Below are 16,834 nucleotides of genomic sequence, written 5' to 3'. Positions count from 1 at the left end.
TCAAATGCATACGAGCGGTGGTTACATTGAACAAAGGAGTGTGGTGGGAAGGTAAATCGCTTCCTATTCCCGCGCATTTCACATGGAGACTCACAACTTGCCTGCAGTGGAAAAGGGGAAAAAGCGAAAATAAAAAATAAAAACGTCATCTTTTCATGTTCATTATATACATTTTTGAGCCCTTAAGTCTTGTTTTCTTCAGAATCAGAAAGGAGTTTATTGCCAAGTACGTCTCCACATACAAGGAATTTATCTTGGTGTTCAGTGTGCACAATAGTGAAAAAGAATAAACAATAAAGCAAAGGGCTGCAGTCAAGGATATAAATTGAAAGATTAACATAAAATGAAAAAGACACATAGGCATATGCAGCCATAGTATATACACCGTATAATAATAATAATAATAATAATAATAATAATAATAATAATAATAATAATAATAATTGATTTTGGAGGAAGGTTGGTTAGAGTGTGTGTCAGTGGGGATGGAAGTTGCAGATGGAAGAAAGGACCAGTGTAAAGAGTTTAGGGGGATCTCTGGTCAGAAATGGAATAAGTATGTTTTTATTAGTGTATAATCACCAGAAACTAAGAATAGTTGTGTTTTCGTTACATTAGAATGAGCCCTTCATATCTACAGACAGTCTGCTCTTATGTGCTACATATGTGAAAGGGCAATTTCCAATATTTCTGAAAATATTTCTGGATATTGTCAGGAGTTCTTGAGGAAACAACTTGACTCGTTTCAAGAATTTATCTAAAATCGCACATTATTATTCTTGATTTTGGTGCAGTGAGGTTTTGTTATGCTGCCAAGTTACTGACACCCTAGAAAATGGCTGAAACAGGTTGAAGTATCTGTTTTCACGGCACTCAGATTTGTTTCCTTTGTTTTAAGAAAATAAAACTTTTAGGACTAACAATGTTTGCTGAGACGGATATTTCTGCAGGGATGAATTTTGTAAGTAAGGCAGGGTTACAGTGCATATTGGGCAGTGGTTCTTCTCCCTGTCTGCTCCAAAACATCCAGAGGATATGAGAGGAATCCATCTAAAGTTACCTAATGAAAAACAGAATGAGGCTAGCTTGACAGAGAGAGGTTTCTGTTAGAGGGAGGGAGAGCCGGATGGCCCGTGGCCAATCGTCTCCAATGTAATCTCCATTCTTGTGGATGGATTTCCGATGTGGGTGTCCTGTACAAGGGCATCTGGCTGCCTGCAGAGCTACATGATATACAGCCGGCTCCTTGGAGAGTCTCCACACGCACACACACACACACACAGGTGTACTAACACAGACGCACACGCATGTTCTGATGTACGGAAGGAGACAGAACAGTGTGTGATTCATATGCTGGATTATCAGCACACTAGGATCCGGCTCTCCCAGACGGACGGAAACAAGACACTCGGAGCACACCACAGGTCTCTGCGCCGGTCTCCACCTTGCTGTGTGTCTCCCTGAGGTGCCAGTCAATCAGCATGTCCTTGCCTTGCCCCTAGCACAGCAGCTGTGTGATACCTGACCAGGACGGGTCCCATCATGGCTGTTGATCCAGCCGATGCTCCGGGTGCCAAAACATGGGCCGAGGACAGATAGGGTTCTGGCTTCCAGAGCAGAGATACCACCAGTGATTCGGGGGGGAGGGGGGGTATAAATAAATGACTAGCGTGGACAAGTATGGATCAGCCTCTAATGTGTTTGTACATACCTTGGCTTACTTATAATTAAAGATAAGCTATTTATATGCAATAAATCAAGCGTTCTGCCCATATGTCCACTTATTATACAGTATGCTTGGTGAATGGGACAATAACTGCTGTAGTAACTCAATAACAAAATATCTCTTCTGTCACCAGAAAGACCAAGTTTTAGAAAGATACAAGTCAGAAATAAGAATAATCATTCATTAAAGGTTATAATTTCACCAAATATCTGACTTTAGTCATATTCTGTTAGACTTCTTTATGTAACCACAGGAGTCGCCCCCTGATGGCCAGTAGAGAGTATGCAAGTTTAAGGCACTTCTGCGTTGGCTCCACTTTTCAGAAGTGGAGGTTGACGGCTGAGTGAAATGGATGATTTGAGTATTATGTGTACAGTTACAAGAGGGATTTAAATCCAATCCTTTGCATCTGATTGGACCTCTAAAAGTGGGTGGGGTTTAAATGGAATGCCATACGGAGCTTCAGAGGACTTTGGCTCCACACACACGTCCCTTATCACTAAAAGTTGCAGCTGGATTGATTGACGGATGTCATCATATTATTGGTCTAAGTTGGTTCGTACCAAGCACACTTCATTTTTTGTTTAGAAAAGATTGTTGGATTTTGATATGAAAAACAAAAATTGCATATATAGTTAATTTCCATATCATTCAGACTATAAGATATTATTAATCTTCAGATAAACTTACTGCATGGATGTCCGTTTATTACGGTTGGCTATTTCAAAATCATATGCCTTAACACTTCAATTTGTATATCAGATTTCCTAGAGCGCCCAGGTCCGATTGCATTGTTTCGCCGTCTTTCCCATCAAGCAGAGGGAATAGTCCTGGGAGGGGAGCGAGTTCAATAATGGCAGAGAGGGAGAAGCTGTTTAATCTATCCCCCCATTCTCATGCAGAGCAGGCTTCAGCTGGTGGCGGTGGTGCACGGAGAGAAAAGTTTCACTGGTTCACTCAGAATGACTTATTTCTCCCAGAATCCGGGCGCAAACATGCAAACAAACAAGCAGGACAGAGGGATTTAGATTCTGGTAGAGTGTGGATGAGTCAAAAACCAACACAACTACGTGGAATTAGTTTCCTCCATCGCAAACTTTTCATTCATCGCATCGCATTCATGATTTCCATCACTCCCCCCTTCTCTTTGCCTTGTCCATCTTTTTTTTTTGAGCAGATACACAAAGCAACAATGTCTGTTGATTCCTCCACTATTTTTTTCTTCCCTTTTGGTTGTTGATGAGTCACTGTCACCCACTCGTGTTTGCCAGGGAAAGAACACACTTCACTCTTATTGCTTTACCCACTACACACTTAGTCAGACTGTGTGTGTGTGTGTGTGTGTGTGTGTGTGTGTGTGTGTGTGTGTGTGTGTGTGTGTGTGTGTGTGTGTGTGTGTGTGTGTGTGTGTGCGTGTGGTAATGGATGGCGGTGCATGTGTCACAATGTACCAATTTTAATCTCCTAGTCATAATACTCATTCTCTTGCCAGGCGATGAAGAAGGATGGAGGCATAGCACGTGAGTGAAGGTGAATGGAGCAAGAGGAGGGGCTTAAGGGGGGGCAAGTGAGGGAAATGTTAAATGAGAAAAATACGTTGAATAAGGGGAAGAAAAAAAGTGAACATAAGGCAGAGAAAGATGGAAGAAATTTGAGCAAGGTGGATGAATAAAAAGAGGAAAAATGTGAAGGAGAGGGGAGCTCAACCTTAATAAGGAATAATGGAAAAGGAGGGGATTTGGGAGAGGAAGGGGAGGGGGTAGAGGTGCAAGGAGAGAATGGGACATGGAAGGAAATGGAGGGAAGAAATTAAAATGGACAGAGGGGAAGATAGAGGACAGAATGAAGTGTGGATGAATGATTGTTAGAGAACAAGGGAAGGACAAGCAGGCAAGAAGGAATGAATAAGTGAGTGGAACTTGGATTAAGGAAAGAGTGATGGTGATTCCAAAGAGGAAAAACACATTCAAGGCGTAGCTTCCTGGCTGCAGTGTCTAGCAGCCGCCACTAGAGGGGGAACTACATCTCTCCAGTTCATCATCAACTATTACATGGATGATAAAAATGCACGATTTAGACAAGAAAGTGAGAAACGGGGAGGAGGTTTTGTCAGATTTGTGGATGCAGATGCAGCAGAAGAAGAACAGGACGGATTCATTTCTCTAAGGACTGCTGCTTCCCACTATTTTCCTTTCGCTCTGTTATTATTTAGATTTTTCTCAACCTCACCCCTCTCATCCCCCTCACCGTCTCTCCCTCTCCTCTCTGCGCGCTACCAGCAGTTGCCAGCATCTGCCTCTCCTTCCCTACCTCAGTGATTGCTGCAGAGTGCCCATGTCAGCCGGGTTGTGCGTGCGTGCGGTGCACTGTAATTGCCGCGCTGCCTTTCCTTTTCCAGAAGGCAGAGTGGTACCTAAGCTAATCTTAAGTGCAATGTGAACGCATGCATGTAATTGGCCACACGTACATGCTGCACTACAATTCTCCAAACAGTTTGGTGCCACTGCAAATGGCTTCAAGTCGCTAGAAACGACTGGAAGTAGTGTTTTTAAAAATGGCTCCACTTTGTGGGTTCTCCAGAGCCCCCCAGTAGTGTTGAATGACGTATTATAGATCCATTCACAGCAAACATCATCAAACATGTGCGTGCGCATGTTGACAAATGAGGTGAACAGTCAGGCGAGGTATCAAGCTTCAAACCTTGAAATAAAAGTGTAACCAGCATCAGAATACCTGGTTGTTGCAGGTTCGGTTGTCAGAATCAATATTCCAACAGTGGAGTCAAATCCTGTAGAATCCCGACAAGATCACAATCGATTCATAGCGATGGGTGTTTCTTTTTAACAAGTATCAATGTTAACTGGTGACTTTCAGCCAAATGCGTCAGTAGTTGCTTGAAGTAATTTACAGAAATGGTGGCCGTAGATATCGAACCCAGATGTGTTTGATTGATTGAATGTTATTTTGACGACAACTACATGTTCTGTCTTGTTATTCAATCTGTTGTGTTGTATTCCAGTGTTTGTAGCTGCCATTTTAAAACTTGACTAGGTCAAAGCTCTGAGTCTGTGTTGAGTCACTGACTTCCTGTACATGACCACAGATAATGTTGTTGGAACACACTTAAGATTTAAGAAGTGGACGTAGTCATGGCGACGTCACCCATTGGTTTGTGGACAACCTTACTGGATCTAGATCCATCTGGCCATCTGGCTGTGAGGACAAAGTTAGCTTCATAATTCACAGCTAAATGTTGAAGTAATCCATCCATCCATCCATCCACCCATCCACCCACCCATCCACCCATCCACCCATCCATCCACCCACCCACCCATCCATCCATCCACCCACCCATCCATCCACCCACCCACCCATCCATCCATCCATCCATCCATCCATCCATCCATCCATCCACCCACCCACCCATCCATCCATCCATCCATCCATCCATCCATCCATCCACCCACCCACCCATCCATCCATCCATCCATCCACCCACCCACCCATCCATCCATCCATCCATCTATCTTATCCTGTATCCGGGGTCCCGGGGGGGCTGGACCCAATCCCAGCTGACCCTAGGCGAAGGCAGGGTACACCTGGACAGGTCACCAGTCCATCACAGGGCTGATGTTGAAGTAATCTTAGTTGCTACTCGCATTGGTAGTGAGGCGGTAGCGACCTGTCAATCGCAAGGTAGCCCCGCCCCTAAAGCATAGCCTACTTTCTGGTCTGTTGGACTCTAAATGGACCATAATGTACTAAATGAACATCATGCTGGATTGAAGAAGACTTGAAACTAGAGATCGATTTACAATGTTTACTGAGATAATAAATCAATGGAGAAGTAGGGTTATTTTCTCATAGACTTCCATCTAATCAGACTTCTTTTTGCAACCAGCGGAGTCGCCCCCTGATGGCCAGCAGAGAGAATGCAAGTCTAAGGCACTTCAGCATGGCCTTCTCTTTTCACAGCTGGCGGTTGGACTCTACTGATTGATAACTCGTAGTTTATTGCTGGTGTAGCATTACATGCTAGTTTTCTCCACAGAATACATGTTTATATCAGGCCACGTTATACTGGAACACATGCTAATGTATTCACCTGTTCACTAATGAACACAGATGTGGACAGTCAGTTTGTTTAGGTTACATTCACCATGTTTGGTGATTAATACCCTTGCATACATTGACAAGCTATTATACTTTGTCATCAAACTGCATGCCCACACTGACGCACATCATCATTGTTTACAACTGTAATACAAATAATCAGTACTGTTTATTATGTATTATAGAAAGATTAATTTACAATCTCCCCAGTCTTTTCTTATATGTAACCTCCACACGATCGTCGGCTCTCACCCGCATGGAGGAACACATGAACACAGAGAGCTACATGTGCAGCATACGAATGACACTGAGTCATCTCGTATGTTAACACCACCTGCGGTTACACATCCATCCCGCCTGCTTCTCCATCCAATCAGCCAGCTATTCATTCCACTCTCTCTTAATCCGTTCAATTCTCATGATCTGTTTCCATTGGCCTTCTTTGCCATGCACAAGGAACACAGCGCACACCTCCTCAGCCTCCGTGAGCCATTATTGAGCAGGCATCCGTGGGTAGAGAGACCCCTGGGGAGGGGAAGTAGGTACTGCAGAACTGAGAGGTGGTCTATTTTAGATCTCTGCTGCAGCACAGAGCAGTGTGTGTGTGTGTGGGGGGGGGGGGCAAAATCCAAGTATACTCGTTAGGATGGAGGGTTTACTTCAGAGCTCGTCTGTTTACTGTTCAGGTTTTGGTCCCAAACTCTTCTTCAATCTTAAAAATCACAGGAACAGATCATCAGGGATCCATTTCACCACAATAGTTAGGTTTGGCTTACTGTGGCTAACTAGAGTCAGAAGACAATAGAAGCTCGTTGGACTCATGATTGGCTGGAGCTTGGAGTTTTCTGAGTTCTGTGTTGCTCGGGCTAGTGAGGAATCATTACGTACACTTCGATCATACTGTTAGCTACTCAGGCGGGTTTCGCACCTGAAGAACCGGTCTCAGTTTCAAACGATTGAGGATGATACATCGTTTTAATATTCTCACTGGTCCGGTTTACGTTCACAAAGGCAATGCAGTCCAGAAATGTAAATGAATATCAGATGGTGAACTTGTTTGATTTTTGGTGATACAGCCGGCATGTAAAAAGACAACAAACTCCTCCCAACTTGGTTCTGTGATTGGTTTGAACAGTGTTCATACCAGGAAGTTGACTTGATAGCAGTCTGAGACCAGAGTTTGTGTCCGGCGTTCACACCAACCCACGATCTGCACTAAGGGTGTCAAGGCTCCAGTTCTCAGTTAAACAAGGCTTGAATTCACCCTTAGAGCCCTTAGAATTGAATTATATCGCCTTGTGAGTAGCATGTGACACATTTTTGATCAGTGTTTTTCACTCAAAGCTGTTGTAAATTTGATCATTTCCAGTAAACCATAATGAGAGGACGAGGACGCCTGGGGGATTCCCTGACCCCATTTTTTTGGGAATGACTGTGCTAGCACAGCCTATAATCTGCCAAGATTGCCTTTTGACATAGACAATGAATCCTAATTAATCCCTCTGACATTGCCACCACAGCAGGCATTCACCAAGCCCCCAGACCAGCCGCCATCAGCCCCCATCTCCCTTAATTCCAGCTCCGACTCTATTGACAGTGCTGGAGATGCACGCAGCATGACCCAGAGGTTGATTGAAGTGAAGTGAGGGATAATAAGTTTGCACAGTGATGATGAAACTTCTTTGACACGCTGATGAAGTGATGCTAATTGCCAAGTGCCACTGAGAAGTGCTCAATTATTGCATAAGGGGGTAAAAAAAAAAAACGGAGAAAAACAATGGTGACAGTTTCACTAAATCCTTTCCGCTTCAATTGAAGTAGAGCAGTCGGATACAAAATGAAGTGATGCTCCACAGGAAGGATGCCATCCTGTTGTCGGATTTCGGAGGTGATGATTTTACAACAGACTCTTTGTTTGCAGTGGGAACTCAAATATGTCTTCCTTGGAACAACCATGAAATGTGTTTTAACTTTGTGATGATCTCATGTGAAATAACAATGCTTGACTGTTTCTATTGAAATGTCTTTTTTCCCTGCTTATGTCATTCACAGTGTAGTCATTCTGTTGTTTAATGCTTCTGTGTGTGATTCTAGCTTAATTGACTTCATTACTGCTAATGCATTTCTAACGTGTGTTTGCGGATAGCTATCACAAGTTTCTACCAATGCAGTCATGCTATATCTAAATAATTCATAAATCTTGTTTTAAAAAAAGAACTTAAACTCAAGGTAACTAGAATGCATTTAACTTGTCTAACCAAACAAACCAGCCCAAAAAAAAACACATCCTCAAGTTCTTCCTGTCCTAACTAAAGCTGATTTTAAAGTTCATAACTTGCTTGCCCTTCTAACCTCTAACCTTTCAACTTCCAGATTCCTTTGTAACCTCTCTTAATTTGTCTTCTCCAAATTTCTTAAAGGGAACTTTGATAATGAGCGCCTGGCTATTGCTAGACAAAGAATCCCATATCGACTTGGTCGGGTAGTTGACGAGTGGCTACTCGACAAAGGTAATAAAATCCCTTTAACTCCACTAATGATCTAACCGCCTAACCTACCGTTAACCACCACTCTGGAGGAGGTGCAGTGCCATGCAACAGGGGCGACTGTGATTTGGCTCTTTCACAGAACTGTAGGTCCCCTTTAATCCACCGCTAACAGTGATTGGCTGATACATCATGACTCATTCCATTTGGTTATGCCTTACCTCAATTGGTATGTAAAAACTAACCAGACATCGTTAGAAGATGCATTGTTTTCTCATATCTTTACAGCCCAGCTTGACTGTAATAATTGGCCCAAAAACTGAAATCTCCAGGGGACCATATCCAAAGCACCTTAAACTGGGGCTGCATCTCTTCAGAGAATTAACCCCCAAATAACCCGACATAACCCCCTAATAACCTAACCACATGTTAATAGCCCATTGATTCAGTTTGCTTCTTTCCTGTGTCTTTTGTTGGCTGAATGTGAATTTGCATTTACTATATTTAGTCATTCATGAAAACAAAACGTATTACTGGATTTCCAAGGGTAAAAAAAAGGAAAAAGAATCCCCCATGAAAGTCACTAAAAGTTAAAGGGACTGTTGAAGTGTTTGTTTAGTAATCCATCTGCATTCATTTGCAGCACGCGGGCGCACATTTCCCGCCCGGCGTTACACGTAACTAGCGCCACAAGGTGTCGAACGTGGCGCCGTCAAAGTGATGATTCTTTAACCCTTTGAGTGCCGAATGTCCCAACCTCTTTGTCTTTGTCTTGTGCCGTGTGTTTGTGCTGCTGAAGGTGGTTGATTCAAAAGAATTACACAATAAAAGCAGAGCTGAGTTAAATAAATCAGAAAGACAGCTGAATGGAGCCGAGTCTTAAAATAGTTCCTGTGTTGCAGTAAAAGCACTGCAGACGTGTATTTGTCATGCACTCCTGTGCATGTTCTGAAGTCTGGTCGTTAGAATAAAGAATAAAGAATAGAATCCGTCGTATAGGATGAGAATCTTGAGACTTAGGTTTAAATTATCTTTTCTATTTGCATGAGCGACGTCTTGAGATTATCGTGAATTTAGAGCTTTGAGCATTAGCCAATTAGCTTCAGGGACTCCATTCTTACAGTATTGTGAAGGATAACACATGCTGAGATTAAATCAGGAGATGAAAATGTGTCTCAGAGAGCAAAATGAAGTATTCATGCGATAGACAAACAAGATAAATGAAGTGCCTGCATATTTATTTCATGGAAACAAAACAACCCTTGCATTCATCTCCAGCTCCTATAAACTGACTGCTCTGCTCTCCAGTGGTAGGCAGCGTCGGGGAATGCACTTCTGCTGAGGGGAGTTAGGACACAAATAAGAATCAAAAAGGCTTGGGAGTTTAAAGTTGAATGAAAAGCTGGATCAATAAAAAATGACTCATCCCGTTATGAAATGATTTGTGCGATCCATGAAAGTCTAAAGAGAATGAGCATGAAACGGAATGCATCATTCTCTTTCTTCTATAGTCTCAAATTAGTCTGCATCCAGTAATTGAGATGAGAGCATCGAGAAAGTAGGAAGACGATATAAACAAATAATCCCCATCAAGCCTCAAGTGAGGGCTTTGATCAGGGAGCGCTTTCAGAAAACCGTCGCTTATTTGTTAATTTGATTGGATTCGTTGGAGAAATGTCATGCACACGTCATGGACCCAAGAGGCAAAGTGGCTTTTTGGATTTCTGAGATACTGTTTGCTTATAAGACACGATAGTTTAGATACTGAGGGGGAGTAGCGGACATTTCCCAGCTCAAAGGGTTAAAGTTGTTTGTTGCTTTGATGAGGAAGTGGCTAGAACGCGAAGCTAAGAAACCTCTAAGAAGAATCTAACCACCTAACAGCAAATCAAACTCCACCCACACTAACCACTGAGGGCTTCTCTCATCACTCCCCACCTTCCGCTGCTAAATTGAAACCATTCGGAAAACTTTCCAGCTTCGCCCCGCTGGTGTCAAATTCAGAGAGCCCTCAGTTCTAACCTTGTTATAAATGGTGTTTAACATTTGAACGCAATTGGCCCTGGATGTCAGTATTTGGAAGAACTTGGACAGGTTGCGGCGATTGCTTGAGACAAAAACGAAATTAAAAAGAAAAAAGCTAAATCAGTTCTAACTGCCAACTAAAAGAACCAAATCTCCAGCTGGCATCTTCCTCCCCTTGTCTCCATGTCCACGTCATGCAAAACTCAGAGGGTTAAAACCAAGCAGATAACCAAATTCAGCTCTGGTTCATTTCAACAAAAATGTGTTTGAAATTGAGGTCCCTTTAACATTTATTGTTTTCACCGCTAAGGATTGTGTTTTGGATGTATATGTCATTTCCTGTGCAGGGTGAAGAGTGTATGAATGAGAGACGAATACTGAGTGTCATGTGGTAAACAGCCTGCACCATTCATCCTGTCAAAGATGCCCAGTAATGGTCCAGGCTGTGTTACCAGTGTGGGCTTTTGGTGTCCAATATGTGGTGATGCTATTACATGAATGCCTCAAAGCGTCTTGACCACAGTGCACAAACAATCAGCCCAACGGGTCTCCTCTCCGAGCGCCTTTAATGTTTCATCAATTCAACAAGCATGTTAAAGGCTCCACATCTCTCAGATCTCATTAGCGCCACAACAGTGCTATTAATGTTGAGCCCCGTGTGCACTTATGTGCACGTGTGGACGGGAAACGAAATAAGGACGCTAATCGCTCCCAATTACTCTCACAAATCTGCCTTTTCTTGTCACACTGGGATATAATGGAAGTCATTGGAGTGTCCTGGAGGAGAGCTGTGCCGTGGCGGCGCACTCTGTCACCGCATCTCCGTCGGAAGCCCTCCGCCCGTCTCGCCACTGTGTGAGGCAGATCAGAGCGAGCATCTCTGGCCGACTCTGCCCTCTGACTAAATCCAAAACGGCAGCCATTACAGGGACCCAATGGAGGGGAAAAGTCAGGGTGCCAAAAGTTTTCAACAGCTCTATCCAAAACAAAACTCACTCAGACACATCCCCCTTTTTCCTTGAGTCTCTCTCTCTCTCGCCTCATGATGGATCTGTCATTCCAGGTTTCTCCTCCACTCTCCTTTATTTTCTTCCCTTGACTGTTGACGCCAGTCCTCTCCAAAAAAAAAACTCGACAAGCATTTCTCTACGTCAATGTACTCTATTCTTTAGAAACAATAATAATGGGCTTCCTGATCACATCAGGGAGCTCCATTAGAAAATAAAGATTACCAAAAACAGCAAGAATCAATTCCACTTAGCAGAGAGCAAGCAATCGCTTATAGCTCCCCAAAGGACTGGAGCTTCATATCTTCTTCCGGAGAGGACTCCCAACAGCGTGACGATCGAGCTACGAGTTCAGCTATGAGCGGGAGGAGAAATACCGCAACTCCGGGTCTCTGTGGCCTAAAAGCTCGAGTAAAGCTGGAGAACCAGGTTTAATGTTGGGTGTTTTATGGTCTGATGTGAGCTCCCCCATTCCCTAATCAAAGGCAATCAAGTCCTCCCACTTGGTGTGGAGCCAGAGCCCAAATCAACATCTCCAGGCCGGGAGTTGGTCCAGATCAGCTATTCATAATCCCAGCTTCATTTCAGAGAATCAGGCTGCAGCCGGCGGAGCATAAATCTGTCTGAGTCTGTCTTTCAGCGACCCCATGGTGAGCTCCGTACCCCGCTGAGTCACAATCTTGTTCTCATTTGATCTCTCTGCACTGTCACGGCCATATTTGCGGGAAGTAGGGGGAAATTGCATGAATTTTAACATGCTTGCTCATGAGTGGGAAAGTGGCTGCAAGAGAAAGCGACACTTTGCTGTTATTTCATGGTCCCCGACCATGAAATGGCCTAAAAACAGCACAGTCACAGTCGGAGTGAATAAAAAGAGAAGAGATTCTCCCTCGCTAACCACCGTGCCATCTCTCTCCGTGTCTCTGCCTCGACAGTATCACCTTCTTAAGATCTACGTACAGATATAGGATCAGCGCTAGAGCCACATCTGATTACATCCCGTCTACTGTCTTCAGAGTCCTGTAGCTTCGCCGTCACAATCTCAGCGCCCTCGGCTGCCTTCAAGGACCTCGGGGCTCCATGCTGCCTCGCAAGGCTTTCAGTCGAGCTTCATGCCACATTTGGCCCCTCATCTCCATTGTCAAACACAATTAATTCATCGTGTTCGACCCAAACCAGCCCAACTTCTGAGGAGTAAAAAGGCAAAACACTCTTAATTACCAAGGAGAGCCGTGTGCCGAGGAGATAACTCGGGAACACTTCATAATCGACTTTGTCAGCATCCCACCCCACCCCCATTGTGCTCCAGTCTACTTCTACTTTCTCCCTCCTTAGTCTTTTTTTTTTTTCCTGCAAAGAAGAAAATGGAAATAGGGGGGAGTTCTTGTTTGTTGATACTAGCAATTCTGCAGGCGCATGAAGGATTTGTGAACACAAACCCATAAAGACCAAAAGTCCAACTTTCTGTTCTGCACATCACAAAGCAGAGTATTGACTGAGGTGAATTCTGGGCCATCCCTCCCACCCTGCGACTCGGCTAAGAGAAAGCGCTTCGCATAGAAGCTTCTTGCTGCCATATGGCATCCCTCCTCTCGGCGAGATAACAGGAGTGGAAGGAGGATGAGAGAGGTGTAATGATGACGGTGGAGGGAGAGAGATGCTGCTCTCTCCAGCTGCACTCCTTTTCATATCGAGGATGGAGGATGGGTGCACTTAGATCATCCTACATAGCCACCCCACCACCCCCCTCCTCCGACTCTCACCTCCTCCAGGTTGCACAGCCAGGGGAGGGGCTAAGCCTGATGAGAGCAGCCGCCGTCCTCTCCACCTACATTCTGTGGGTTGTAGCAGACACACGGCCATTATTCCACAGCCTCAATCTGTGCATTAGCATGGCGAGCGTGGCCCGAGCCCATCCCACTGCAAGGCTTTGCACGGCTCAGCTAGTAATTATCGACCACAACTCATCTGAGGCGAGCCACTCTCTGTGTTTAGAAAGTAGCCGAGGACGATGGTGCATCGATGCACCTGCTTCCAGTTTAGTTTTGGCTGAAGAAGTATGAAGCTGACATCAGACAGGCGTGATGCAGCCTGTACCCACCCGATAAATCCTTTTAAGTCTGGTGTCTTTCATTAGACAAAATCCTCGGGCACACGGGGAGTGATTCCTTTTTGCATTACCGGCAGAACGTTTTTTTAAAAGCAAAAAGCAAAATCTCAGTTAAACTTGACAGAACCCAAGATGTAAATAAATACATTTAAATTCCCTTCCTAAGTTCATCTTGTTTTGGTACATTTCTGTCTACAAGGACACCATTGCATTATGTAATTGCTGAGATCTGGAAGTCCTACAGGGAAGGAAACACAATCAGTCACATGATCAGACAGCCCGAAGTCTCGATTATCTAATCCACTTTAATTGCAGGTAAAACCAGGCAGCAACCTCCGGTTCTGAAAAGTGACGCCAAGGCTGAAGTGCCATCAGGGGGCAACTTCCCTGAAAAAAAGTCTGATTGTTCTTGATTATCTCAGTAAACATGAGTTTATGGACTGAATCACTAGTTTCAAGTCTTATTCAATCCAGCATGATGTTAATTTAGTACATTATGGTCCATTTAGATTCAAATAGACCATAAAGCAGTGTATGCTTTAGGGTGGGGTTCCACGCCACAAAGTGCTTATCCATACCAGGTCAAGAGCGTTTCCAGCATTCACAGCAATCAACTTGCCAAGTAAAACCTTTTTATGGGAACACGATTACTATCATTTACACTTGCTCTTATGCTCTTAAACAGCGTGAATACAGTGATACAGGAACAGTTTAATTCATTTCATTTCATGAATGATTCATTTAACCCTGAATTCACCATATAGTCAACCGTGTGATTAGCTGCACTTGAAAAAGAGGGAGGGAAGCTGGAGGTGACTCAGTGACTTTTCCCGTTGTTCTCTGTAACTCACTATTCCTACTACCATCTCACTCCCATGTATTACTGTATGTCTTTACCTTCCTCAGCCGCTGTCTTCAACTGCACGATTCCTCTTGTTCGTTTTATCCAGCCTGTCATCCGCTCCCCCCATGCCTTCGCTCTGTCTCTTTGACATTCTATCCTCATGCTGGCTCGCTCCTTCTCGGTCCTCCTCGTCTGTCATCCTCCCGTTGCTCCTGTCATCTCTCATGTCCCCATTCTCTCAGTCCCTGTCCAACCTCTCCTCTTTCTTCAGTGTCTCTCTCTCAGCCATTCGATAACTCAGAAGCTGCCCTATGGCCAGTACCCAAAGAAAGTAAATGACAGGTTAGGTATCAGTTTCTCTTATAGTGGTGATTTACTGTTTATCAGAGGGTTTCTCACTCCTCTGTGATGCCTCCTAGGCTATCAGCCACTAAGCCCTACTAGGTGATCCAACCAAAGATTGCGGGTGATAATGCCTTTAGAAATAGCGGTGCCCACCTCCTTTTACCCAGATGCCCTATTTAACAGGCAGAGAGTCGCTCCTAGCCAGGATTCTGTGTTTTCTCAGGCTGTTGGACAGGAGCAAAGATTTACCAAGCTGCGGCACCTCTGAAGCAGGCTTTCTTGTCGAGGAGGATTCACATGCCTATTAGTGCAATGTATGTTTGACGGCTCAGTCCACCTCAGGCTACCCCTCCACTTCCTTATGTTGCCTTACTCTCAGTTTCCAGCGGCTTCTATGCATGTCCCTAAGAGCTATTTTTACTCCGCTTTGTTGTGACAGACTTTAGGAGCACTGTGTGCTACTTTATCCATTCTATATCCCCCTATGGATTTTATAAGAGGATGCTTCATGGATTTAAATGAAATCAGGACCCACAGTGTTAAACGGGGGATAGCTGACTGTAAGCCGTCTAGAGTCAGGATAGCTGCTGTACGCCCTCTGTACGTCCTCATCCAGGAAACAGACGGACTGAAAACCGACTCTGATCTGAGCTCTCAGGTTGTGTTTGTTGATGAGGCATCATCGCTGGCTACCAGAGGTGAACATGGGTTCTGCTTATTTACCCTGCCATGTAGCCAGGTCACTAACCATGGCTCGCAGTCATTTGCAAGGAAACACAAACAGCAGAAGCAGACTTTATTTTTCTCTATCAGTACTAAAACTGATGAGGAAACAGGAATTCTAGTCAAAGTCTCTGCTTCTACCAGTTTAGCTACACAGGGTCACGTTTTTTCTTCCAAGCTCACTGCATGGCCCTATGGACGGCAATATCATCCACCTTTTTTGACCCAGACCAAAATAAATAATCAACTATTGGATGGAGAGACATGACATGTTTTCCTCAGGAGGAATTGTAAGGACTTAGATGGCCCTCCTGACCTTTTTTGTCCAATGCTTTGGTTCATGACCTTTGGTTTATCCTCAGTCTGCTGACATTAGCATTTAGCTCAAAGCGCTGCTATGATCAGTATAGCCTCGCAGGGCAGCTACAAAGGCTGCTAAGTCTTGTTTGACTATACAGAACAATGACAGTCTTGCAATTAGTCGTTTTTCCTCATCTGTCTTATACACAAAGTTGTAAATATTAAAGCGCTTGTCACTTTAAGAGCCCTGACGAGAGATGCCAGGCAGCATCCACCCAATCCCACCAAGCTGCTCCAGTAGACCCTCATCATTATGCAAACCTGTGCTGTGCTGTCTACTACTATTACCACACACAAACACACACACAAACACACACACCCGCAGCTGGAACACACAAAATGAAAGGCATATGTAAATAAATGTTGGGCAAACACACACTGCTTGAAAAGGCCAACTATCACACACATAAAGGTCATTTCACTGACATATTTCATGAGTTATTACATGCACGTACACACCCTCTCCGCCGCTGCAGCGCCACATCCAGCGCTGTCATATTAAGCGCTGTGATTGCTTGTCATGTGGAGGCTTCTTATTTCCCCCACCCCTCCACCGCACCCCACCCCATTGCTGCCCGCCGCCCAAATTGGCTCTAAAACCACATGTCACTTTTGATTTGACCCGGCAGACCCTGAAACAATAACTTCATCAGGCCCTGTTACTATCACGTCCTGACCCGACAGCAAAACAAAAACAAAACGCTGATTTCCCTTCATCTAGCCTAGAGGGCACCTTTCTTTATCGCTCTGTCACAGTTGGGATGATAGACTGTATATAAGAAGTGGACGTAGTTGCCCAATCACCCATTACTTTGTGGACTACTCAAGTTCGGCATTTTGTCTGTCGCCATCTTGGAATTGGCAACCTGTCAATCAAAACGTAGCCCCGCCATAAAGCATACCCTGCTTTGAGGTCTACTTTATATGGAACCTTAATTTACTAGATGAACATCATGCTGCATTGAAGAGGATTTGAAATTAGCAATTGAGGCCATGAACTCAAAATAGGGTAATTTTCTATGTCTTCCAATCTTCCATGACTTCCAGAGGAGTCGCCCCCTGATGGCCAGCAGACAGAATGCAAGTTTAAAGACA

General features: G+C 44.3%; 1 protein-coding gene across 5 annotated transcripts in view; it reads left to right on the top strand.

Moving 5' to 3' along the window:
• nrxn2b (neurexin 2b) overlaps positions 1-16,834 on the top strand; it is a 573,287-nt gene that overhangs the window by 535,592 nt on the left and 20,861 nt on the right. For all 5 annotated transcript variants that reach the window (XM_084003189.1, XM_084003188.1, XM_084003186.1 and 2 more), the window contains one exon: positions 8,260-8,349. In XM_084003189.1, coding sequence (XP_083859315.1) covers positions 8,260-8,349 — 90 coding nt within the window. The remainder of the gene's footprint in view (positions 1-8,259; positions 8,350-16,834) is intronic.

This window comes from Eutrigla gurnardus (genome assembly GCF_963514095.1).
Source record: "Eutrigla gurnardus genome assembly, chromosome: 23".
Lineage (NCBI taxonomy): Eukaryota > Metazoa > Chordata > Actinopteri > Perciformes > Triglidae > Eutrigla > Eutrigla gurnardus.
The sequence above is the reverse complement of the archived record's forward strand: the minus strand, read 5'-3'. Positions and strand labels throughout refer to the sequence as shown.